The sequence below is a fragment of the Lycium barbarum genome, chromosome 12 (assembly GCF_019175385.1).
Source record: "Lycium barbarum isolate Lr01 chromosome 12, ASM1917538v2, whole genome shotgun sequence".
NCBI lineage: Eukaryota > Viridiplantae > Streptophyta > Magnoliopsida > Solanales > Solanaceae > Lycium > Lycium barbarum.
Genome location: NC_083348.1, coordinates 77,015,399 through 77,040,920, shown reverse-complemented (window position 1 = coordinate 77,040,920; position 25,522 = coordinate 77,015,399). Strand labels below are relative to the sequence as shown.

At 34.4% G+C, this 25,522-nt stretch overlaps 1 protein-coding gene and 2 pseudogenes across 4 annotated transcripts; 2 read left to right on the top strand and 1 right to left on the bottom strand.

Annotated features, from left to right (window-relative positions):
* Window positions 1–11,115: 11,115 nt before the first annotated feature.
* On the top strand, window positions 11,116–18,269 carry LOC132621101 (WPP domain-associated protein-like). 4 transcript variants are annotated; one of them, XR_009575415.1, is made up of 7 exons: window positions 11,116–11,285; window positions 11,524–13,842; window positions 14,331–14,457; window positions 14,828–14,929; window positions 15,382–15,460; window positions 17,691–17,795; window positions 17,909–18,269. XR_009575415.1 is itself a non-coding variant. In XM_060335252.1 (6 exons), exons 2-5 carry the CDS (start codon window positions 11,579–11,581, stop codon window positions 15,457–15,459), a joined length of 2,571 nt encoding a protein of 856 aa, XP_060191235.1. In that variant the 5' UTR covers window positions 11,116–11,285; window positions 11,524–11,578; the 3' UTR covers window position 15,460; window positions 17,909–18,269. The 4 variants fall into 4 exon arrangements, 2 of the variants coding, with proteins under 2 accessions (XP_060191235.1, XP_060191236.1); XM_060335252.1 differs by lacking the exon at window positions 17,691–17,795; XM_060335253.1 differs by lacking the exons at window positions 17,691–17,795; window positions 17,909–18,269 and adding an exon at window positions 17,229–17,684.
* Window positions 18,270–19,977: 1,708 nt separating this feature from the next.
* Window positions 19,978–21,233, top strand: LOC132621102 (caffeoylshikimate esterase-like; annotated as a pseudogene).
* A 214-nt stretch (window positions 21,234–21,447) lies between these two features.
* LOC132624472 (2-succinylbenzoate--CoA ligase, chloroplastic/peroxisomal-like) lies at window positions 21,448–25,208 on the bottom strand (annotated as a pseudogene).
* Window positions 25,209–25,522: the final 314 nt, after the last annotated feature.

Genomic DNA, 25,522 nt, shown 5'->3' with positions numbered 1-25,522 from the left:
AAGATTCAATTAGTCAATGAATTAAATTGTCAGTAGTTTAATTTAATTGATTGGTATCTGCAATCTTAACATGGGGAGTTAAATAAGTTTTAATGTATGATTTCAAAATTGAACTGACGAGTGCAGTTACGATTTTTTAGTGGAACAATTCGTAATTTATTATGGTAGGATTAATTAATTTTTTGAATTAACTCCATAATAGGAAGCCTCGTTAATTAAAATTTGTGGTCCCTGTTGTGCCCAAAAAATAAAGAATTAAATGGAGTATTATTTCTTGGTGAAAAATAAAGACCCAATAGGTTTTGAAAAAGGGTGAAAACCCTAAACTTGTAGTTATAAAATAGGGGTCTTATTCCATGGAGAAGCTAAGGGTTTTACAAGTTTCTCCACTTTTTCCATAGAAATTCGCCCACACGAATTTCATAAATTCTGGTATTATTTCAGTTACACAGCAGAAGACTGTGGAACTGAAGGATGACGATCTCGTGAATGGTGTGTGTTAGTGGTTGAAGATTCGATTCTTGGTCGCGGTCACGCTTCATGAGATAAGTATCAATTTTATGTTTGATTAATATATTGATTATGGGTTGTCTATATTATATGCAAGTACAGTCCTGGCTATTTGCTTCCGCTACGTATGCCTGTATTCCATCAATAAGTTCTTCTGAAAACGGCACTAAGAGGGCAAGGTTTAGAGTACAATTAGAATGTTTTTTTGTACATTCAGCTTTTGCATTGTTCGTCCTTCGTAGCCGCTTATATATAATAGAAAAATGTTTTTTTATATATAATAGACAAATGTTTTTCTTTCAAAATTAACTTCTCTGTGTTATGAAATACTATTAAAAGTACACGACAACAAAAGATATAGCCAAAGAAACTGGGGGAGAGGGAGAGATTTTATTGCTCTTTCAATTGATGTACAAATGAATTGAATCTTCCTATTTATAGAAGAATAGAAGCAACTGCGAGGCTTTTCAGGAAGCTGTTGCGAGGCTTTTCAGAACCTGCCTGCTTGAGCTACTTGCAAGCTACCTGTTTGATTGCAAGCCTGAGGAAGCTGCTGGCAAGCTGCCTGCTTGAGCTACTTGCAAGCTATCTGCTTGAGCTACTTGCAAGCTGCCTGCTTGATTGTAAGCTTATCTAGTTGACTGTGTATTTGAATAGACTTCCATTATACGGTGTATTTATAATACTCCCCCCTGGATGTTCATTAATAGATTTGTGCCTTGTTAAAAACTTACTACGAAAAAACCCAGTGTGAAAAATCCTAGCGAAGAAAAAAGAGTGCACGTATCTAGTAAGACGCATTGCTAGTTATCTCATTAAAAACCTTACCAGGAAAATCCAAATGGGACAAAACCTTGACTAAGGAAAAAAGAGTACAACGCGTATTTTACTTCCCCTGATTAAAGCATTACATAGCTCTTGAAGACGATATAGCTCTTGAAGACGATACACTCCGAACTTGTATACCAACTTATCATATATTCAGTTTAGTAGAGCCTTTGCGATCTGATCTGTCAAATGATCATTTAACGAGCTGGTTGACCATTTGCATGTTCACTACTTAGATAGAGTTGCATCATCACCATATAATATTGTTGGAATCACGTTGCATCATCACCATATAATATTGTTGGAATCACGGCAAGTACATTCTCGATTTGCTTCATAGATTGTTGTTATCCTTCTTTGATTTGACTATCACATAAAACAGCATGGAGGGGAAGTAATCCTTCATGCAAATAGATAATATATCTGGATCAAACTCTTATGTCGATCAGATGAATGCCCTGTATATTCAAAACATTTGACAACATTTGTTAGGATAAACACATTCATGTCAGGGTTTTCATTGACAGTATGCAATTAATCGTATTTCAATATCTTTATGAATGAGAGAAATTATATCATGCTCATAGTTATAGCAAGATAAATAAGTGCATCATTTGCAAAAATATATGGTACGTCGGGACCAATATTATTTTCTCACTCAACTTCTTTTAGTAGATAATCTACTACTTTTGGAAACTCTTTAAGAGCTTCAAAAATATTCAACTCACCAACTTGCACAATAATATGAAAAGTTCTGATTATCATAAAGAGACAAGGGTCATGGTCATCTTTGTACCCTTCATCAATGAATATCTTACCTGATTTAATCCATATAAGGATTATGAACAAGTTCCTCAAGAACTTGTATATGCTTAAGACATTTTGGATCATTCAGAAATTTTTGAATTTTATCAATAAGACATACAGACTGTGACAACATCCATTTAGTAGTTAAATAGCGTGACATCTTCTGATGTCTGGACTACAGGTCTAATAAGCTTTACGGTTACCAAGATGTATCATCTCACTTGGTAATTATTCTACGTCGGCATGCTTTAAGAGACGTAGAACTCAGATCCTCACAATCTTATACAATATTGCGGGCCATATTGTATCAAAGATATCGTCGATGAGATATCATTTTGTATTGGTTCACATTTCGACATAACTTACTGAGATCTCATCACTTCATTATTTTCAGGTACCTGAACCTCACATAAGGTTTCATAAAATGTTATATCATAGGCTCTTCAAGAGCACATTGCCTCCTTATTATGATCAATTTGATCATTTGCTCCTCCCCTTTTCAAGGATTATTACATTTGGAACTGATTGGTCTACCATGCTCCATGCATGCTGTAGACTCTGTCTTTCAGGGACATTGTGAGCATTTTGCAGATGAAATATGAAATAATTGGGTTAGCTAATGCTTCTAGAATTTGACTTGAATTATCTGAAGATCATATTGATGATAATTCACAACATATTTCTTAGCTGCATATTCTTGCCCCCCTCACCCCCCCTTTATGTTTGAAAAACTAACACATATCCCTATTTTCTTTAGGAAATCCATCTGTGTGTATCATGGTATATCTATTAATCATATACCACACATCAAAAGCTATAAGATGGAAATATCTAGTTCCTAACCCTGAACCAATTATGAGTGGAGAATTTATCATAATTTATTGGTATGAAGCATACAAGTGTCGTTGTATGTAATATATCATATCTCATACCAACATATGAAGCTTTGTACTCATAAGCAATGGTTTAGCGATATTATGAAGGCATACAATGCAAAACCAGCTTAGATTTAAACCAGCATTATCAAGATGAATTGTCTTCATTACATATTCTGAAAATTGTGCTTCCAACTTAATTATTTTGAGCAAGTAACTTCATAAATGTAAAACTGCCAGTTGACAATAAACTTACATGTGACCGTCTCATTGATGCATCTATTTAAGACATCACATTGCAGGTGAAGGGGCCTATATTCGCCTTCTATATTTTGCAAAATATTGGGGATTCAGTCCCAAAATTAGCTGGTGTAATCAACTTATCATAAGAACAAACAACACAAACAAATTCTTGAAGAATCTTCTAGTTCTTCAATATATTTTGAATTCTCAATTAGCACATCAAATTTAAATCAAGACGGCCAAAACAGTCATGTCAATTGATAAACTTATCTGTACTAGTAAACGTCAAGTTTACCACAACGAGTGCTATTTGCTTTAGTACATTTCTGGTTTACTATTGCATGAGATTTTATGTTAATAAACTTCTGGTTTATTGTGATATGTGATCCCATCATGTTCGGGTAACGTTTCACACACGTGTTTTCTACCCGTAATAACTTAGAGATATTCAATCTTCCAATTATTTGTGGTCTCAATATGATAACCATTTTTTTCGATATTAAACTTCAGGTTTATTACAATTTATTTTTCAATCGTAACAAATACAGTCTAGGATAAATGGTGTTATCATATATAACCTCTTTGAGAGACTTCAATTTCAGATATCTACTACTTTCGGAGTAGATTTCAAGAGTTCTACTGCTTCGGAGTAGAATTCAGATTCTTACTTCTTTGAGAGTAAGTTGCAGCATTTTAGTACTTCTGGAGTAAAATGCAGAGTATTTACTACTTTAGGAGTAAATTTCACTACCTTACTACTTTAGGAGTAAAACATAAAATATTCAGAATATTTCTTCTCAAATATTTTGCCTCTTCGGGCGGTGGGTCGTGACATTTTCACAACCAAGTGCACGTCTGTATTGATAAGCTTTACTAAATCTTATCACATTCACTTCAAGGAATATATCTATATTTGTAGCTTTTATCAAAAGTTCTCACTCCTCAGGATGGAACAAAATCAACTAAACGTGCCTTAAGCATATCAAATCGTGATAGCTTAGAACCTCTTTTAAGTTATTGCTACTTCAGGAGCAAATTGAGGCATACATGTGATGTAGAGAATTTTCCTCTAACACATCATTAGTTGTAATCACAACAAGCCTATGTAAATATTACCACTCCAGGTAATTACGGGCATATTAGCCATAACAAGGAGTAGGAAATATTGTCACTTCTGGTGACCACATATTTCTTGCAAACTCTTATTTAGCCATTAAGAGTTATGAAATTAACATCATAATCCCTCTTAACAACATTGTTCTTCAGGAACAACTTTGAGGCATAAATGGTCCTAAACCAAATAGGTTCTCTAGATCCAATCAAAACGTGCATGTGGAAGAATAACTATCTTCAGGTAGTTATATCTATCTTTCAAATTATTTCACAGCATACGAGGATCTTTAAAAGTGAGATATTCCAATTTCAAGCCCTTATCAAGGGATAGAGGAATATCACTGTTTTGGCACGATCTTGATTTGATGCCTGATTTTTATTTGCCTTGACACGATCCTGATTTGATGCCTGACTTTTATCTTTGATGTTGTCTGCCAGACCCATTATATCAAGATAAATTTCAGCATCAAGTCCTCAAGACGAGCTTTTGCCTGATATATATTCAGGGCAACAAATTCACATTTATTACTTCCTGATTAAATCGAGGCATACATATAATGTAGAGAGTTTTTCTCTAACAGATCTTTCAGAGTATACCTGATTTCATAGCAATTAATGATTTAGGAGCTAATATGAAGCACCGTGAAATATCCAATTCATAAAATTACGGTTTAATACCTAGATAGACCCTTAAACTTGGCATGTTTTGTAAGATGGACATATAAACTTATAAGGTGACCAGATAGACACTTAAACTTGCTCAAAGTGTATTTTTCAAACACATTTGTATGGAAGACCTGTGCGTGAGGTCCAAACGCCAATTATGTAGCAAATAAATAAATAATTTTCCATGTAAGAAAATATAGTCCAACCACGTGTAATTTTATTTCCATGTAAGCAAATAAGCGTCTGAAGCTATAGTACCCTGCGTGAGGTCCAAACGTCAATTATGTAGCAAATAAATAAATAATTTTCCATGTAAGAAAATATAGTCCAACCACGTGTAATTTTATTTCCATGTAAGCAAATAAGCGTCTGAAGCTATAGTACCCCTCATTTGTTCAACCGCGCTTTTTTTTTTTCGTACCTCCAACTTGAGAACTACGGCATTCCTCTCCCAATCCTTATCAAATTCCTTGAGTTTGAAACCACATCCCTCTAATTCTAAAGTCAAAACTCATCTAAACTTCTACAAAAATCATGAAAAGGTGAAAATTTCGTCTTTTGATCGGGGATTGAAGGGTTCATTGCTGCATTCATAGTCAAGGATTTTGATGAATATTTTCGGAGATTTCCGTTGATTTCATCCTTTCACTAATAAATAGCAGTAAAAGGTAATCTTTTCGGTACGAATTTGTGGTTTTCATGAGTTAGGGCTTTGTCGTTATTTTGGGTTAAAAGTTAGGGCTTTTGTCAAGGAATTTGGGGAATATTCATATTTGTATATTCTGCTGCAATTCCACATGGATAGCTTTATAAATGTCAGATTTCACCATGGGGGAAAAGTAACCGAGACAGGATTTCCCAAATACGAAGGGGAGTTAGGGGTTCGACAGTGGGGTATCGACTTAGAGTTTTTTACACTAATGTGAGAGAGCGGTTGAAGAAAGCACATGGGATGACCTCTGAATCTTCTGGCTTTAATGGTGTCCTTAGCAGGAAGGAGAATGGAACTGGGGCTTTTTTTTAATGGGTATAAGTTATATAAAGTTGTTTTTTTTATTGCCTTGTATTCTGACTCTGCAATTTTAAAAACCTTCACGCGCTTAGGATAAAAGTCATGACACGTGAGTTGCCAGATGGAGAAATGTGTTTAAAAAATACACTTTGAGCAAGTTTAAGTGTCTATCTGGTCACTTTGTAAGTTTATATGCCCATCTTACAAAACATGCCAAGTTTAAAGGTCCATCTAGATATTAAGCCTAAAATTACTATAGAATAACTTCTACATATTAATAGACAATAATCAAAATCACATCAATTATATTTTTGATGTCTTATTACATATTGCTCTTCAGGAGCAACTAATGCGTTCTCTGTAGGTTTGTAACCTTTTAAAAATTAGTGCTCAACGCACTCTCCGTAGCTTTACCAAAAAGTTTTTTTTTTTTAAAAAAAAAGGTGCTAAAGGCATAACTTACCTTTGGCCTCTATTATTAATTAATAAAGAATCATGCTTACCTGAGAAGCAAGGGTGTGTGAATGCAAAAAGAATAGGTGGTGTTGAATTCAAACAATTGAATGACTTCTCAAATCAACGTAGTGAATCAATACCTTAAGCTCACAGCTTTGTCATTTTGATAATCAGCTCGGTCAATTTAAGTAGCAAATATATTCATGCACAGGCTATCAAGCTCCGAACCTGGAAATTTTTAACTTAGTTAGGTAGAATCTCGTGCTAATAACGTGTTATGAAATAATATTAAAAGTACACTACAACAAAAGATATAGCCAAAGAAGCTGGGGGAGAGAGATATTTTATTGTTCTTTCAATTGATAGACAAATGAACTGAATTGACTTCCTATTTATACAAGAATAGAAGTAGTTGCGAGGCTTTTCAGAAGCTGCTGACAAGCTGCCTGCTTGAGCTACTTGTAAGCTGCCTGTTTGATTGTAAGCCTGAAGAAGTTGTTGCAAGTTTTTTCAGGGAGCTGCTGGCAAGCTGCCTGCTTGAGCTACTTGCAAGCTGCCTGCTTGATTGTAAGTTTATCCAGTTGACTGTGTATTTGAATGGACATCTATAATATGGTGTATTTATATCACTTTGGAGATTTTCAAGCTTAGTATTTTTTTTTTATTTTACTTTTTAAGAGATCAAAATTTTTGTATAAACTTGTCAGAAAATAGTTAAAAGCAAAATTTCTAACAAATACTCAAAGTCGTAAATTAGTGATCAATTTAGTAGATTGAATTATAACTCAAAAAATGAGTTTGCAATATGTTTGCTTCGTAATTAAGAAAACTTCTTTTGTAAAAATTAGTATTGAATTATTTTCTTTTTCATTTTTTTTTTAAAACTTTTAGTTAATGGTTTCATGAGCATGTCTTGCTATAGGGTCATGTCAAATTTAACCTTTCAAGAATCTAAAAGTTGAATTCAAAAGGATTAGAAAATCAAGCTCGAATGATTTCTTCCATGTTAAGGCAATACTCCACCACAGAATTATATTTCTTTCCAGCTCCATTAAGTTCCTTTTCAACTCATTTTATATATACATATATAACACACTTTAATTCTGCAGAGGTCCTATTAAACTTGTTAGAAACATACTTATTATCAGACAAACCCATATATAAGCAGGCGGTACAACCCACACACTACCTCAATTTTTCACATCATTCTTCTAATTCAAAAACGTAATTTTTACCTGTTTTCACCATTTTCTCCCCACTTCATAAATAACTATCCAACAACTCCAAATTAGATCCACCACTAACCCCCCTTATTCCTTCTTCCCAAAACAATTTTGACGACAACCTTAAAAAATCACAACATGACTCTTCTTTGGGTCACATGAATCGTCGGTTACCTCCTCTTGCCACACACCCTTCATATTAGCCAAAAAAATCCTTATTTTATTATACTCATTGCAAAAGATTATGTACGTGATTGATTATTGTTTACTAATTTAGAAAATCTAAAAATCGTTACACATGGATGCAAAAAATTGTTGAAGTTAAGCGAGGATGACTTGAGTAAAGATGGGCAGGGAAGAGGGTGGGTTAGTGATCATTTCAACGTGGTGGTGTAACGATAATTTTTTGTGGCAATAGATAAATTTAGAAGTGTAGAGGATAATATTGTTATGCAGATAAAAACATGTACTAATCAATCTGGTTATAAAATCTATGCACTTGAAATTGTATTCATTTTCCTCAGTCCATTGAAAAAACAATATATTTTGCAGGTCAGATATATTTTTGGCAAAAAATAAGTAATGAGTAGAGAAGAAGAAAAAGATCCAATATGTAAAAACAAAAAGAACGAAAATGAAAGAATAAAATTAAGGCAATTTTTTTTTAAGAAAATAATGAAAAAAAGTTATAAAAAATTAACTTACTTTTTCTTGTCATGCGCTTTCTAAACGTGTAAAAGAGCAAATATTGCTCACATGAGAGCAAAAAAAGGTATTAAACCAGTAAACCACTTTAAATTAGTTTAGGAGTTCTAAAATTGCTCGTATAGTTCTTTTTATAAAAAAAAAACAGAGAGACGAATTTGGAGGGGTATTCATGTATTATCCTCATTTATTTCATTCAAATTCAAATACAAACAAATTATATATGTGGTCAACCACTTGATAGGACTTCTAGCCTTCCCATATCCTCAGCCGCTTTTTTTTTTCTCCAAAATAAAATAAAATTATTATTGTTGCTATTATAATTATTACTAGTATTCAATTGATCTTTTAGTCTTTATAAATTTATTTAAAAATTTATGTCTTTCTAAGAAATATTATTTTTACAATTTTTTCAAAATAGCACACAAATGATGTAAAATTTACAAAGATCATTTTCTTTTATTTCAAATTGTAAATAACCATGGGAGACCGTTTTCTCTATAATTATTAAATCAGTGCCAAGTATTTTTCAGTAACTAACTTGGGTATCAAGGAGTAATCATTATCGCAAACAGATGTACTCTATTAACATTCAATTCTTGTCAAATAGTAATGATATAAAATTAAATAAAAACACTCCATCTCTCACCATCTAAAAATTCTACTTTCTTTCTGAAGCAAGACCTCGCAATAAATAAATTGCACATAAATATAAAATGAAAGGAAAAAAAGTGTTAAAGTATCCAATTGTATGTTCAAATAGAATAATTAATTCATTTGGTGCAAACATGTGGTCCAATTCTCACTCTATAAAACCTTTCATTTTGTATCAACTTGAGAACCTTGTAAATTCAAAGGCTCAGAAAATCATACGTAACTTATAAAATAAAAGGAAAAAATCATAACTACAAAATAAGAAAAGTGAGTGTCCGAAAAATGCTTAAATAGCTAAAAAGTACAAAGATCTTGATCAATATTACAAAATAAAGAAAGTGAGTATCCAAAAACACTTAATTTTGACTATAGAAACCTAATGATATACCGGCTCCTGAGCATCCCATAAACGTAGATCCCCTCGTTAGCTTTCTAAATCAAAGCTGTCCACATCTACAAATCAAAATAGTTTGAAAGCAAGAAAATATCAATAAAGATGTACTAAGATACTGGAAAAAGGACGAATATAAAGAATAATATTATACAATGGTTACAAAAAATTTCAAGTTTCCAACGCACACACACAAAAAAAAAAAAAGGGAAAGGAAAGGAGAATTTACCTGACTATCATCATTGCTTTAACGAAAAAAAGAAAATAATGAGTAGCAAAAATATGTAAAGAATGGAATATAGATAAATATAAATACATAAATAAAAAGATAATAAAGGAAAATGGAGATTGTGAAGCATCAGGCAAGAGAAGAAAGTTTTTGCCAGAAAATGGAGAGGATAACTCTAAAGCATCTATTATATTGCATCAAAAGTTACCATTATCAATCAAATTAATCAAATCAATTACTCTTGAGAAGGTAACTCTTGGGATTTTGAGAATTAATGTGGTAATAAAGAGTGTAGATTGTTTGTTCTGCCAAATGGTTGTGCTATGAAATGTTATTTAATTTAGTACAACATTTAGGCTAATTGAATGCAATGCTTGAAAGGAGAAAAAAGCAAGAAATAAATGAAAGTGTAAGAAAAAAAGCCAAAAAAATGAGAAAAAAGATAAATAGGATTCTTGATCATAGAGAGATGTCACATTACCTTGTCTATGCCTAGCTTTTATTATAGATACATATAGATTATTTGATATATATAGACCCTTGTCCGTTCTTCGTATGCTCTTCATAATTGCTCTTATTATTCTTCATTATCCTACTTTATTATAGCAATAATTAAAATTTATAATTAGTAATTAGATAAAGAAGACAATCAGACCTTGAGCGGAGAAAGCAAATAAAAAGGTTGGATATTCATCTTTAACCGACAGAGTGTAGTGGGCTAATGTCATTAGTGAGACTTTAAGAGAAAAAAAGTGTTGAGTACTTATTATTGAGCTATTAAAGGTTCTTACACAGATACATAAAGGTAGTAGGAAAAATAAAATAAAAAGAAAAAAAGAAAAAAAAGAGAAAAGTAAAAAAAAAAAAAAGGGTGAAAAAAGATAAATGTAAATAGTGGACTTAGAAAGTTATCATGTGACCTTATATATGCCAACCTTATACTCTTCTCGATAAAAAAAAAAAGTGTCAATTAATTTTTTTTTATTGAATAAAAAAGAATGTCCACTTATGAAATTAAGAAAGAATGAATCTTATCTTTTCAGATTTGGCCTATTAAGTGATTTATGATCAAATTTCTATACCTGTTTAATTAAGATTAGTTTAGTTAAATTACTTATTTTTTAAAAAAAAATAATATTTTTTTAAAGGGTGTATAAATGGCTAATTGAACACTCTTTTTTATCCGGATGTATTATATATAGATATAGATAGATTGTTTTCATAATTGACGTACTTTCATAATTGACGTACTTTTATCATCTTCGTACGGAATCAACTTTTTTTGTCATTGGAATCAAACTCCATCATCAACGTTCCAAAAAGCAAGAAAAAAGAAAACGAAAGTAGTTGCATGCAAATCATCTTAATTTTAAGCATTCATTTATTTATACTACAATGTAATCACTCCCGCTCACTCCCTAACCTTCTTTTGCTTATTCTTCCTCTCTCTGAGAAAAATTAAAGAGCTGTGTTAGCTTAGCATTGAGCTGTGATATTTTACCAAATACTCATTTGAGCTATTATACTTTTTGGTAACTTTATTGCTTTGAAGGAGAATATCATTTCTTTCCTTGTAAGTTCACACACTTAAGCTTTTTTTTTGTTTTTTCTTACAGAAGTATTGCTTTAGTTAATTGTTTGTTTAGTAGCTGTAATAATTGTTTTGTGAAGTGGATTTTTGCTTTGATTTTTCGTTTTCATTTTCTTTGTTTTAATCATTTTATTTCTGTGTATATTTCATCATGGGTATGTCTGCTTGATGATTGATATGTTGAAAATGATATTTTTTTCCGCTTGATTCATCATTTCAGTTTTTGGGTTTGAGTGGAATTTTGTTTTAGCAAAATTGAATCTTTTGGATCGCCCATGTCGCAGGATGAGCTAGAAAGCATGAATTTTCGAGAACATATGACTTTATCAGATGTTTTTATGGAGCATGGCAAGATGGGAGACTTTCTTGATCGGCTAAGAAGTTCGGCAAAAGATGAGTTCAAGAAGCTGAGGAAGAGTATACAGGAGAAAGAATCTGGAATTTGGGTTCAGTTGGACAACACAGTAAATTACTTGAAAATGATGGTGGATACCGTCTTTAAACAAATGGATGATATGCTACAGTTGTCCAAGACATCACTTGGTCAGTGGCAGGAGGAGCATATTACCCAAGTGGAGATTGAGGCCATGGTAATGCGTAGTGTAATTCGGACTGTGCAAGAAGACTTTGAGTTCAAATTGTGGGACCAGTATGCTAAATTGTGTGGTGACCGAAATGAGAAGTTGAATGACATCTCTAGTTTACGGACGGAGTTGGATGCTGTTTTGAAGTCATTGTCAAGTTCAGAAACAGGGTATATGACTTCCCATGGATCGCATGATGCAGATGTCTTTACACGCAAGACATCAAGTGAACATGTGACTTCTTCAAATCGGGATGGAAATGAAAAGATGGAGGATTCCAAGACTGATATACCTGAGAACTTTGATGCTGCCACGTTGAAGCACATGTCAGAAGAGGAAATGGTGACCTATTTTAGTAATATAATGACAAAAATGAAGAGACACCATGAGTCCATTCTGCAAAAGAAAACCGATGAATATTTTCATCGAAGAGCAGATTATCTAAAGCTTAGAGGAGGATCTGTTGTGCCACAAAAGAAGGATAAGGGTGAATCTGACATTCTAAGGAAGAAGATCCCAGAAATTATATTCAGATTGGATGATATCCTTGTAGAGAATGAAAAACATCCTGCATCTACCCCGGAGACTCTAAGTTTCGGTAACTTGAAGGATAGGCTTGATAGCCTTCTTTCTGAAAATCACCAGCTTAGAGACTTGCTTAAAGATACGCAAGTTGAAGTTAAGTCCCTCTTGTTCCAAGTTTCGGATGCCAATGAGAAGAGGCTTGATAGCCTTCTTTCTGAAAATCACCTGCTTAGAGACTTGCTTAAAGATATGCAAGTTGAAGTTAAGTCCCTTTTGTCCCAAGTTTCGGATGCCAATGAGAAGAGGCTTGATAGCCTTCTTTCTGAAAATCACCAGCTTAGAGACTTGCTTAAAGATATGCAACTTGAAGTTAAGTCCCTTTTGCCCCAAGTTTCGGACGCCAATGAGAAGAGGCTTGATAGCCTTCTTTCTGAAAATCACCAGCGTAGAGACTTGCTTAAAGATGAGCGAGGTGAAGATAAGTCCCTTTTGTCCCAAGTTTCGGATGCCAATGAGAAGACGCTGCAACATTCTTTGGCGGAAGCAGACATGCTAAAACAGATAGGAGATCTCAATTTAGCCATGGAAGACTCACTGATAGAAGCTTCTGTAAGGGAAGAAGTGTATACTTGTTTTCTAAGGGATCTTAGTGGGGGGACAAGAAATGAAGTTGAGGAATTAAACTTGGGATTTGATAAGCATAATGATAGTAATGATACTGATGCTGAAATTACAAAATTTGAAATTGAAGATTTAGAGATAGAGTGCCTCATTATGCAAGAAATTTGTGGAGTGATTTCCGGCGAAGGCATCAAGGAGGCTAAAGACATGCTTAATGAACTGTATCCGGAGTATTTGAATGAAAAACACATTCGTATTTCTCTCGAAACAAAAGTTATTGAGATGGAAAACAAATTAAAATTCGAGGTTGAAGAGAAGGACAGACTGAAGCAACTGGTTTCTGAGCTGGAAATACGTGTGACTGAAAAGGAGAATTTAGCAACAGAGGCATCAGCTGCTCTAGCAAAACAGATGGGTCAGTTTGAGCAGGTGCATCAAGAGTTAGATGCTGTGAAAGAATTTGCAAATCAACAACAAACATTAGCTTCTGGGTGCTACAAAGAAGTAAATGTGGTAAAGGGCCAGTTGGCAGAAGCATTTGCGCAAATTGAAGTATTGGAAGAGGAGGCAGCCCAAATAAATAAAAGTCTTGAGGAGAAAGAGGAGGAGTTAAAAGAAGCTAATCACAGGGAAAATAAGGCCTGTGCTATTTCTGAAGAGAGGCAAACTCTTTTGTACTCGCTTGAAGCAAAAGAAATGGAGTTAAGGAAGCAGGTGGAAACAATAATTGGTAATATACATAAATCGTCAAAGATGCTTGCTGATTTTGAGTGCACAGTGACAGGAAGTTTGAGAACAAATAATACAAGGTTTGTGCTACCTTTTCTTTTTGGATAAATAATTGGAAATCATAGTGCTAATATATACAGAAAAAAAATATTTTATCCCTTCAAATGCGCAGAGAATCCAGAAATCGACAAATGAATTTACATCCAAAAGGAACTGCAAATTACACCAAGAACATAACTTTTGTACAACTACTTTCTAATACAAACACCAATATGGACTTGCTTTCAGAATGCCTACTGTTCTATTCTTGCCATAAGGACCTAAAAATACACTTACGGGGACACTATTCTGGTAGCCGTTATACTTTTTTCTTTGTAGCAATTGGCGTAAGCATTCAGTTCTTGTAGGGGAAAAAGTGGTTTTATATTATGTAAACATTTTTGTTTAACTGGTGTATACATACACATACACTCAAAACCTTCTTCTGCTTAGAAGACTTGACTTTTACGAAGTTTACATTGAATTATCTGCACTCAGACCTAATGCAATTTGCTGGTACTACTTTCAGGCTTGAGCACTCCAATTCTCAATTGGATTCTCTTGTTAAGAAGGCCAATTTGCTGAGAAGAACAATGCAACTGAACCAACAAAGGCTTGAAAAAAAATGCTCAGACCTTCAATTGGCCGAGGCTGAGGCAATTACACAGAATGCATCTTTCTTTATATTCTGATTTTGCAGATAAATAGCAATTAACTATGCAATATTTTTAATTAAAATTTAAGCTTTTAACCCAGAGGCGGATCCATGATTTGAAACTGATGGGTTCAACCTTTGAAGTTCTTAGTACTGAGCGCACTCTACTTTTGAAATTATGGGTTCAAAATCTAATTTTTATTGAAATTTAAAATAAAGGTCCGTGTTCTGGGTTCAGTTCAACCCATAACTCAAATGCTGCATTGGCCACTGTTCTATCTACCTATTACAAAAAATTGCATCCTGCTATTACTTTTTGATGTTTTAGTACGGTTTATGAAGTTTTTCAAAGGGGTTTCTTGTACATTCAGGTTGATCTTTTGGGAGATGAGGTGGATACACTTTTAAGCCTACATGAGAAGATTTACATAGCACTTGATCATTACTCGCCAGTTTTACAGCATTATCCTGGGGTAAGATGATTCACGTCTTAAAAGATATATTATATCAAATTTTCTTGTGAGACAAGTGTTAGTCTGGCTTTTAAGGATTCAGCTGTATGTGTTTAATAGTCATCTCCAAGTTCCAATATTCTTCAAGTATGTTCAGGTAGGCTCCAAAATTGAGAATTTGTCCTTTGCATCTGAACATAAATTTTTCACTTCTTCCAATCGAAGGATAAGTTGTTAGCTGGGTATCCAGTTGTTAGCATGTGCAACTTTTACAATGCAGTGGTTAAAGGTCAAACGACGAGGGATAAAGACTATAGTCCTACTGCTTTTTGTCTTCCATTGAAGATATTCGGGTATTTCGGGCTAGGGAGGGAAGCTACTTCCAATATAAACTTGTGTCACTTCTGAAGCATGCAATTGCACTTATCGGGCAAATATTATATCTTGTTTACATGTCGCTTACTTTAATGCAGATTATGGAGATTCTTAAGGTGATCAAAAAGGAATTAACTGGAGAGTCTACCAAGCTAGTAAAATCATCTCCTGCTTGAGGTAATTTTTCTTCTGCTAAAGTATAGTTTTTCACTTTTCAGTAGGTGATATGCATAACATTTGGTTCCATTGTTGTTAGCTAGATCAGCCTCTAAGACAAACTCTATGAGAATGTCTAGTAATTGATATTTTTCCTGAACACTAAGTTGCTCTGTTACTGTCTATCAGTGTTTTAAAAGGCGGGGCGTTTTACATACGCCTCGATGAGGTGTAAGCCTCGAGGCACGGGGCGTAAGCCCCATGGGTATTTAATTTTTAGTATTTCTTAAAATAATATAATTACAATAAATAGGTAAAATTACATTAAAAAAAAATAAAAGAAAACTGTAAATAAATGAAAATATATATATATGAGCCCGTTTGGATTGGCTTATAAGTTGCTTATAAGTTGCTTATAAGCTGTTTTTAGTTTTTTTGAGTGTTTGGCTGGCCAGCTTAAAGTCATTTTGTGCTTAAAATAAACTCAAAAAAATAATTGGGCCCATTTGACTTAGCTTATCTAAAGCAGCTTATAAGCTGAAATTTTCAGCTTATAAGCCAAAAAAAATAAGTTGGTCTACCCCAACTTATTTTTTTTAGCTTATAAGCTGTTTGCAGCTTATAGGCATAAGCCCATCCAAACAGGCTCTATATATGTATGTATGTATGTATGTATGTATATGTGTGTGTGTGAGCGTGCGTGCGCGCGCTTGATCCTCACAAAAAAATGATCAAAGCAATCCATTATACACCGCTTATAACTTGTAATTATATATAACATAATTTTACAAGTATAAACAATACAATGAAATAAAAGCTATTATGAAATGCAAAACAATTCTAACATTTTAACTTTCAAACACGGAAAAAAACACAGTTTCTTAAAACACTATTACTATCATACTATTCATTTTATCTCCCTATAAGCAAATAATCAATAAAATTTATCAATATTACAATTAAAACATAACTTCTTCATAAACAAAAAATAAAATTATATGATAATTCTGATACATAGGACTTATGACCAATGACAAGTGAAAATGTACAATTCCGCTATGTGTTTTTTTTAAAAAATTAAGTGATATTCACCCTCACGACGTTCTCAAATAATAAATATCCAATACTACGACTTGTTATATGAGTTACACCCAATCTTCTATTTCTATAGACGAAAAACTATTAAATATCATTATTTTGTTAAACAATTATGAGGGTGAATGATTTTAATTAAGGAATTTAAAATATAATTTGTGTAAGAACTATTAAGCGAGCCCCGAGCGTTAGGCGTTAGGCGTGTTAGGCGTGTTTAGGGCGTACGGTTAGGCGCTTAGGGCGTAAGCCTCACAGGAACTAAGCCCCGCACGTTAGCCCCAGGGCGTTTTGCCACTGCCCTGCCCCGAGGCGAGCCTCGGGGCGAGTCCTGACACTGCCTTTTAAAACAATGTTGTCTATATTCCAATTTAAGTAGTTCTCTTTCCTTTTTAGTTTGTTATAAAGAGAATGACACCTTTCTATACCTGCTTATCATTTTACCTCTAATGACATGCTCTTATACCCATATAAATGTCAAAGGCATGTTTAAGTCCCCACAAGTTGTAACAATACCTTTGGTATGTACCTAAGGTCTTTCTTTTGAATAGATAACCATGAATTAAAGGTCTTTCTTTGTTTCTTAAATTCCGTGTCCAGTCAAATGTCGCCGTATAAAATTAACGGAGCGAGTAATAAAAACATTTGCTGAAAAATTAAACTTTTGCCTGAGCTATTCATTTTGTTGTATCTGCAGTGACTAATATTCTTCATGTGTCGTCTCCTACTCAAGAAAAAGAAAAGAACCAAAGTAAATTAACTGTTTTTTGTAACTGTGCACCATTAGTCCTCAGGGATTTCTGGGTTGTAAAAAAAGGGAACTGAATAAGAGGAAAACAGCTGAGTTAACAAAAAAATTATAGGTTGAGAAAACTAGGGCTGATGTAGAAAGGAGTGATCTTGAAAGGAAAAGGGCAGAGGAAAAATAGGCTGCTTTAGAAAATTTCAAATAGGAATCAAAAAAGAAAAGAAAAATCAAAGGTGGAGTTGGTGAAATCGTGAATATTGAAGCAGCTGTGGCAGAAAGAGGAAACACATAAGAGAAAAGACGTGCAGATTTGGCATTGGCTAAAGCCATAGAGCAAAAGAATCTTCTAGAAGCTAAACACAAAATGGCTGTTGATAAAAAAAATGTCATGCTGATGATTTTTCATGGCAGTTGGAACAATATAGAGAATACATTGAATATTTGGAGGAGGAAATGAACTACTTTCACCGGGTAAATTGGTAAACACCACAAAAAACAGAAGTATACAAATAACAGGCAAGTAGCTTGTAATCACGCCTGTTGCAAGACATTCAACATATCTTAGGTTGTCCTAACTGTTTCTTTCATAAATCAACCTTTTATTGATTCTTGTTTCTTTTGTTGAACAGATAATAGACAGTTCCTGGATTTTTGTGTTCCTCCATCCTGGCTAGTACCATTTTGAAGTTCAACACGAAGCTAGAAAAACATATTTTAGTTAGCGTGACAGACGTGTAGTATTAATTTGTAGCAACTTAAAATAGGGAAAAGTTTTCGAAGTTCAACTGACCTGGCTTGTAGAGGGGGATCCTAGTTGTTCTGTATATTTTGTATCATCAAGCAGGGAAAACCCAAGAACTATAGTTGCAGCTGTGAAATTTTAGGTAATTTAGGTACATTTGTCAGCTTTCTTGTATGTAACGAAGCAAAATGTATGGACTACTTTGGCTAGTTTTAATTTTACGGAAGTCCATGTGTTTGTCATCTTTTTTTGATCGTCTTTTCCCCTAATTAGATATTCCAATTCAGGAACTGGCATTGTTTCTCTCCATAAATTAGTTGGATTCTTCCTTGCTGTCCATTGACAATGATTTAGAATATTCTTTTGAGCTTTGTACTTGGTCTAATGTTTTCCTGGATTGGGAGAAATGAGTAATTTGCACCCTCTTGAGGAATTTGGTTACTGAAGAGCCAAGAGTAAAAGGAAGACTTTAATTTAAACGTTTTCACTTTGAGACGTTTCATAATTTTAGATATTACCATTTTAGTGTTAATTTTATTTTATATGATAGTACCATTTTAGTGTTAATTTTATTTTATATGATTTTCACAATTTCCAAAAATTCAAAATCAGTTTAACTGTTTAAATCTTGTCTGATTCTTGTGAACTTATTCATCCAATGAAAATTTGCCTCTTTTTGCTTATCCATTAGTATTACCGTTCTTCTTCTCTTTGTCTTCTTCTCTCGCTTTGCTTTGATTTCCCAATTATTTGCACTAAATCATTAAATGCACGATATATCCGGTGAAGAAAGAATTAGCCGTATGATAAATGCTTTTTTTACACAAATCTCTTATGCTTTTATATAGTTAATCGATATGTATTTTCCCACGATGTTAGATAAAATTGTATCAGAACTTTAATACTCAATTCATTAATTTGTAAGCTTCATATAAATATAAATCTCCACCTACCCATCATAAAAGAAAAAGACAACAGATCCCAAACATTTTATAAAAAAAATACTTCAAAATTATTAGTAAGAAGTCATGATCTATAAAAAGAAAAGAAAAACAAATCTAGCACATATTGTGAGAAGGCCTGATGTCTCCATTGAATCCACTTGCTTTGAAGGAGTAGGCGAGTAGCATCATTGGCATTTAAGATTTTTGTTTTTGTTTTGTTGTAACGGTAATATATAGTATTTACTTCTAGAAGAAGTCTTTTTTTTTTCTTTTTTCTTCCTGACGTGTTGTTTTGAATATCAGAGTTTGAGTTGATTTTAGACTTAAAAAATCTATTCAAGGATGTTTGTGTTACATGTTGCAACTACTTGTTGTGGAACCTGAACTGAAGTTGCATTGTGATAATTTGTTGCCTCAGCTCTTTGATGGCAATGTTGATTGTTGAGTGACGTGTGCACTGAATAAACCGTGTCAAGTTTAGGAGTAACGATGTATCCTGTCTAAAATTTAATAAGTTTCACTTTTAATTTATAAGTTGGCAACGCTACATGGCATGTCTAAGGACATAGCTAATTAGCCCTTAATCTTATCACTAGAACATGTACATGTAGCATAACTATGAAAGAAATCACCAGCCTCTTAATTACTACATTAAAAAGTTGCCAATTTAACACTAAAAAATGCAATAAAAAAAAGACCAGAAATTTATTCCTCAACTAAAAGGAAGACAAATTTGGTACGGAAATAAAATCATCTTTTTTTTTTTTTTTTTTTTGGTCAGATAAAATCATATCTAATTTTAAGTAAATGATTTCATGTCTCATATTTCCATTTATTGCCCCAGCATGAAACAGTTGGCAGGCTAAACTCCCAACTGATCTGTACTCTTGAGTCTTGACCAACACAGACATATCATGCATAATTCATATGTGTGTATATATATCAAGGCAAAGTCGTCACATTCAGTACCTTCAAAATTCTTGAAAAAGACACAAACCTCAGCTAAACACACAAACAGACATACTCACTAGTACACAATGTCTCACCCAAATTTCCAATCCAATGAGAACAGCCCTTATGGAGACATGACAAGAGAAGAATTTTACAAGCAGCACAAAATAATTCACAAACAAAGTTTCATGTTAAACAAACAAAACATGAAGATATTCACACAATCTTGGCAGCCTGAATCAAGTAATCAGTTAAGAGGCCTTGTGGGCATGATTCATGGCTATACATCCGAAAGCAGCTGGCTTTTCGAGCTAAATGCAGTGGCCATGGCGAAAGCTGGTTTTTTCGCCTGTGCTCTCGACCTACAAGGTCACGGTTACTCAGAAGGCTCACCCGGTTGCATACCAAATATTCAACCCGTAATCCAAGATTGCATACAGTACTTTGACTCTGCTCGTGTTGATCACCCGAAGCTCCCGGCTTTCCTGTATGGTGAGTCATTAGGTGGTGCAATTGCTACACTCATATGTCTAAGGCAAGACTGTATGGAATGGTCTGATATTAAGTGGACCGATGTTTGGAGTGTCACTGAAATACAAACCTGTTTGGCCATTGGAGAAGCTACTACCATTGGCCTCCTTCATAGCACCATCTTGGAGGATTGTGATCACCAAACCACCTGCATCTAAATCATTCAAGGAGGAGTGGAAGAAAAAAGTTGTCTTAAAAAGTCCAAATCGCCTGGCTTCCCAGAAGCTACCAGCTGCCACTGCACTAGAGCTTCTGAAAGTCTGTGAGTATATACAGAGGAACTGTCATGAACTAGAAGTCCCTTTGCTGATTCTTCGAGGTGGGGATGATAAGGTATGTGATCCTGAAGCTGCAAAATTTGTGTATAAATCGGCAGGAAGTAACGATAAGACTATGAAAATTTACCCGGGAATGGGGCACCAATTGATAGGTGAACCAAATGAAAGTGTGGAGCTTGTTTTCAGTACTACGCGGTCATGGATTGAGGTGAGAGCAAACTTGACAAAAATCGAAGAGATGATCTAAAGTTATTCGGATGTTTAGACACAGAAATTCTCTTTTCATGTACAACAGCATACCCAGTGTAGTCCCACAAGTGGGGTCTGGGTAGGGTAGAGTGTACGCAGACCTTACTCCTACCTTGGGAGAAGAGAGGTCGTTTCCGATAGGGCCTCGGCAAATTCTCTTTTCATCTAACAATAATGGTAATAGATAATAAAAGCTACTGTAATTACTGATATTGTCAGAGCAGTTTCCAAAAATCCTAGTAAAGTATTATTCATTTCATGATGATGTTCCATATGCTTAAATGATGGAGTCTTGGCATGATAATTTTCAAAAGTAACTACTAATCAGATATAAGGTTCTGAAGCAACATGGATCCCTCTTTAAGAGTTCAGCACATGGTTCAGTTATTTCATAGACTCCTGCAACAATAGTGAGCTTTTATTTTGATTAGCAATGCCTAATAAGCAAGAAATAACACAAATTGGGAAAGAGATGCACCAAAATATTCAACTTCACGATCATTCAGTTTCAATGAATCAGGATGTTGTTCAACTTGATGTTACATAGAGAACAAAGAAGAATTTGTACGAGTATATATGAGTAATGAAATAAAAAAGTATCTTGTAAGTTACAACTTAATGGGGAAATAACTAATACATCAAATAAACCTGAGATACAGAATTAAATGGATAATCTGCTGTGAGGAACAGCTGCATATTCTCCGAGCACCATGTCATAAAATTTCCAGTATTTGTTTCTTTCTAATGATTCTCTTACCATGTAGTTAGCCTCTCAAACCAAATGCAAGAAAATAATATAGTGGAGTCATAGTCTGCTGGGTTGTAACTGCCCATAAGACATAAGATCTCTTCTTAATTTCCCTGTTGTTGTCACTGGAAATTGATTTTTCCACAACACAAAATTCTTGGGTATTTTGAACCTGCAAAATACTTCATGTCATCGATATGAATCAGATCATGCCAAGCATCAAGAAGGGTGAGGTTGGGGATGGAACATGAGATAGACTTGCTGCAATCGAATTCACTTGAACAGCTAAGGAAAAAAGAAAATACCCTGTCAAATCTCTCGCTCTGCAGAAGTTCTGGAGGACAGTGCTAGACAAACAATGCTCGTTCTTGTTATCCGGATGATTCGGACTTGAATCAGTCCACTGCCAATTGTCTTTCAGCCTGATACAGGCAACGACCATCTCGGTCAAGCGAGAGTGGGGAAGCCCAAGAACAACACTAGCAGAAATCCCTGGATGTTGCGTTAAGACAGCTTCCACCTGAGCCACAAACAAAACTCACTGAATCATTACCAATGCAAAAAGAAATCATGGTGTTCCGTTACAAAAAATTAACTACGTAACACATAACTATCATTTGCTCATCAACTTAAAAGATATCAAGTAGGTTGCTCTTGTTTGTGTTGATTGCTCGCCTGATCGAAGAGAACAAAAGCATTAAAGTCTTGGATGCTTACCTCTTCAGGATAAACATTTTCGCCCCCACTCTTTATTCGACCCTTCAAGCACCCAATGAGCCAGATATTTCCACAATCATCTATATGCCCTATATCACCAGTGTCAAGCCAACATTCATCAGTTGGAGAAGAATTATTGCTTGGCATTTGACCTGGTATCCAAGCATTACATGGGGACCTCGTGTCAAGAGCCTCCCTATACAAGAAAATCATCACAAGCAATTCTTATTTCAATATGTGGAGCTGGTTTTCCAACACAGATACCGACTGGTTTATGTGCCAAATTGGAGCTGTTGGCATAAGAATGCTGAAAGAGTGAACAAGAGAAAAATATTTGTGGAAAATTTCTTTCGGTGTTATTGCTTGGGACTGTACAAGATTTATACAAAAATAGAATGAAAATCTGCTTAACAATAGTACATAGCTGTCCTATTCCTATTGGCCTAACTGTAACAAACATTGTAGAAGGAATCTTATTTACATATGTGACAAAGTAAATAAAATTTAATTACTAAATAGCTGGCACATGATGTGCACATGACTGCTACTAGAATGTTCTCAGCTAATGTCTTGAAACCTTTCCACGTAGCAATTAGAATAGTCTTTTCTCTTTGTTTGTATTAATTCCTAAATCAAAACATATTGCAGCCTTCATCTTCTCTTCTTTGTTCAATGTTGATGAAGTGTCTTTCTTTAATGGTGATTGAGATGTAGAGTCACCAACACCCCTCCCTCAAGTTGGAGGGTGCGGTGAGTACACCCAACTTGCCCAAAGTTGAATGATGTAAAGGGCCAAGAAGCGATTTCGTGAATAAATCAGCCAACTGAGAAGCAGATCGGACAAAGTTAAGGGAGATGAGACCAGCAAGAAATTGTTGACGGACGAAGTGACAATCAATGTCAACATGCTTCGTCCGCTCATGAAATACTGGGTTCTTTGCGATATGAATGGCAGCCTGGCTATCGGAATGTAAAGGGACCGGAAGAGAGATGGGCACAGTAAGATCGTCGAGTAAACAGACCAACCAAGTGATCTCGGCGACCACACGACGCATAGAACGGTACTCAGCTTCGGCAGAGCTTAAGGAAACACTGGTTTGCTTTTTAGATTTCCAACTGATCGGAGAGGTGCCCAGAGAGATGTAAAAAACAGAAACGGAGCGGCGTGAATCTGGACAACGACCCCAATCGGAGTCACAAAAAGCTAATATTTCAAAAGAGGGGGAAGAAGCCATCAAAAGCCCCAAATTTGGATTTTGAAGAAGATAGCGCAATACTCGAAGTGGGGTATTTTCCACAAATATTTTTCTCTTGTTCACTCTTTCAAATGCTACATACAACTTTCTTTGGTAGGGTCATAAAGAGTCATGAACGTCAGAGAAGAACATGCCTCTGTCATTCCTACAAAATATTTAAAGAGTACTTATCAGGAAAGCACGACTGAGACAGAATGCTGTTTTTAGGGAAGTGTAGATCAATATTCTTGAAGCCTAACTTCACAGAATACACCAATAAATTAAGTTTACATATGTTTAAACTCTTTGCAGCAAAGAGCTATGTTACATGGACTTCTCACATTGAGTAAATATAAATGTCCTACAGGTAAATATTGGTAATTCGTGTGATACTTCAAGGGAACTCCATGTAACACAGACCAAGAGAGAAATAAACCGTCACTGATATTGAAATATGAAGCAACTAGTCACCCATTAATCAAGAAAATCACAAGCTTAAACATAAAAAGCCAACAAAAAAGAAACAAGCACAAATATTTGTTTAATCAGGTGTCATCCTAAAGAAAATTAATGATGACAGTAGCTGGATATCTGTGCTTTTTTAACACAAAATATCCAGCTATAATCAGCATTAATTTTCGCTAGAATGATTTGGCAACTTCAATTATCTTGAATCAGATTGATGAATGAAAAGGAGGAAATATGCAAAATAGTCTTCCAGAAGCAAGTGGAAGATTAGAGACAGAGTGCTTGTATATTTTCCCAACGGTAATTGAAAGGTGCAGTAATTCCTCCTACATATGCAACTGCCAGTAACCACTCCAAGTACACATCACTGCAACAAAATGAAAAAGACTTCTTATTTTAAGGATTGTCCAGTGGCATTGTCCAAAAACACTTTTCAAAAAATATTTTAAGAAAAAAATATTTTTTAAAAGCTTAGTCAAATATTAATTGTTATTTAAAAATATTTTTAAAATTATTTGGCCACACAGAATCTCCTTTCTGAAATAATCTTTTGATTTTAAAAATAAGTTGGATTTTAAAAATTTGATCAAACGGGCTATTAATGCGATGAACGTGGTACATCTGCGGCTAGTATTAAAATGGCAGCAGATAAGTGGGTAAGTAATATAAGAACCTGTTAAGAGCGGAAATGGCGACAACATTACCGGGCTTAAGGCCCAGTTGAATAAGCCCATGGGCCAGGCCCAAAACTCCCTCATTTACTTCCATACCGGTCTTTCTTCTTTCTCCCATTATCATTACCATTGAACTACGGCGAACCGTCAACCGCCGGCTTAAGCACTGGCAAACGTGAGCCTTACAGTAATTAGCCATTTCTCTAGAGGATAAATTGGAAAATTTTAAATTTACTTTGTGTTTGAGCAAATGAAACAGCTACTTATTTTTTTAGCTTTGTATTTAGTTTTGCATGTGACGTTTGAGAATGAATGATAAGAGTTTCATTTGCAGTTACAGTATCGGTTGGTTGTCATTGAACTACAGTAATTGGATAGCCATTTTGTCTATACCGAAATACTCCATTGATCATAGAAAAATATTGGCCATTTATAGCTTTGAAGAGTCAATTTGGTTAAATATCGAAGTAAACTGATAATATTAAGAAATATTAAAGTATTTTTGTTTCTTGTTTTACTTTAAGAGGAGATTGTTCAAATATTAGAGAAAGGGACGGATAAAAGACAAATAGGAAAAGGGCCTAAATTGGAATTCGATACAAAAACGCTTTACGCTCTCCGTTTACCTTTACGCTCTAAAATGTTCTTGTCGTCAATCTATTGGGCCTAAATTATCCTTATTTTTAAGGGTAAAGTACATATATAT

Coding starts and splice junctions, on each gene's coding strand:
- LOC132621101 (XM_060335252.1), top strand. CDS start 11,579: ATGTCGCAGGATGAGCTAGAAAGCATGAATTTTCGAGAACATATGACT. Junction 14,458..14,827: donor TTCAATTGGCCGAGGCTGAG/GCAATTACACAG, acceptor TTGTACATTCAG/GTTGATCTTTTGGGAGATGA. Junction 14,930..15,381: donor TTTTACAGCATTATCCTGGG/GTAAGATGATTC, acceptor ACTTTAATGCAG/ATTATGGAGATTCTTAAGGT.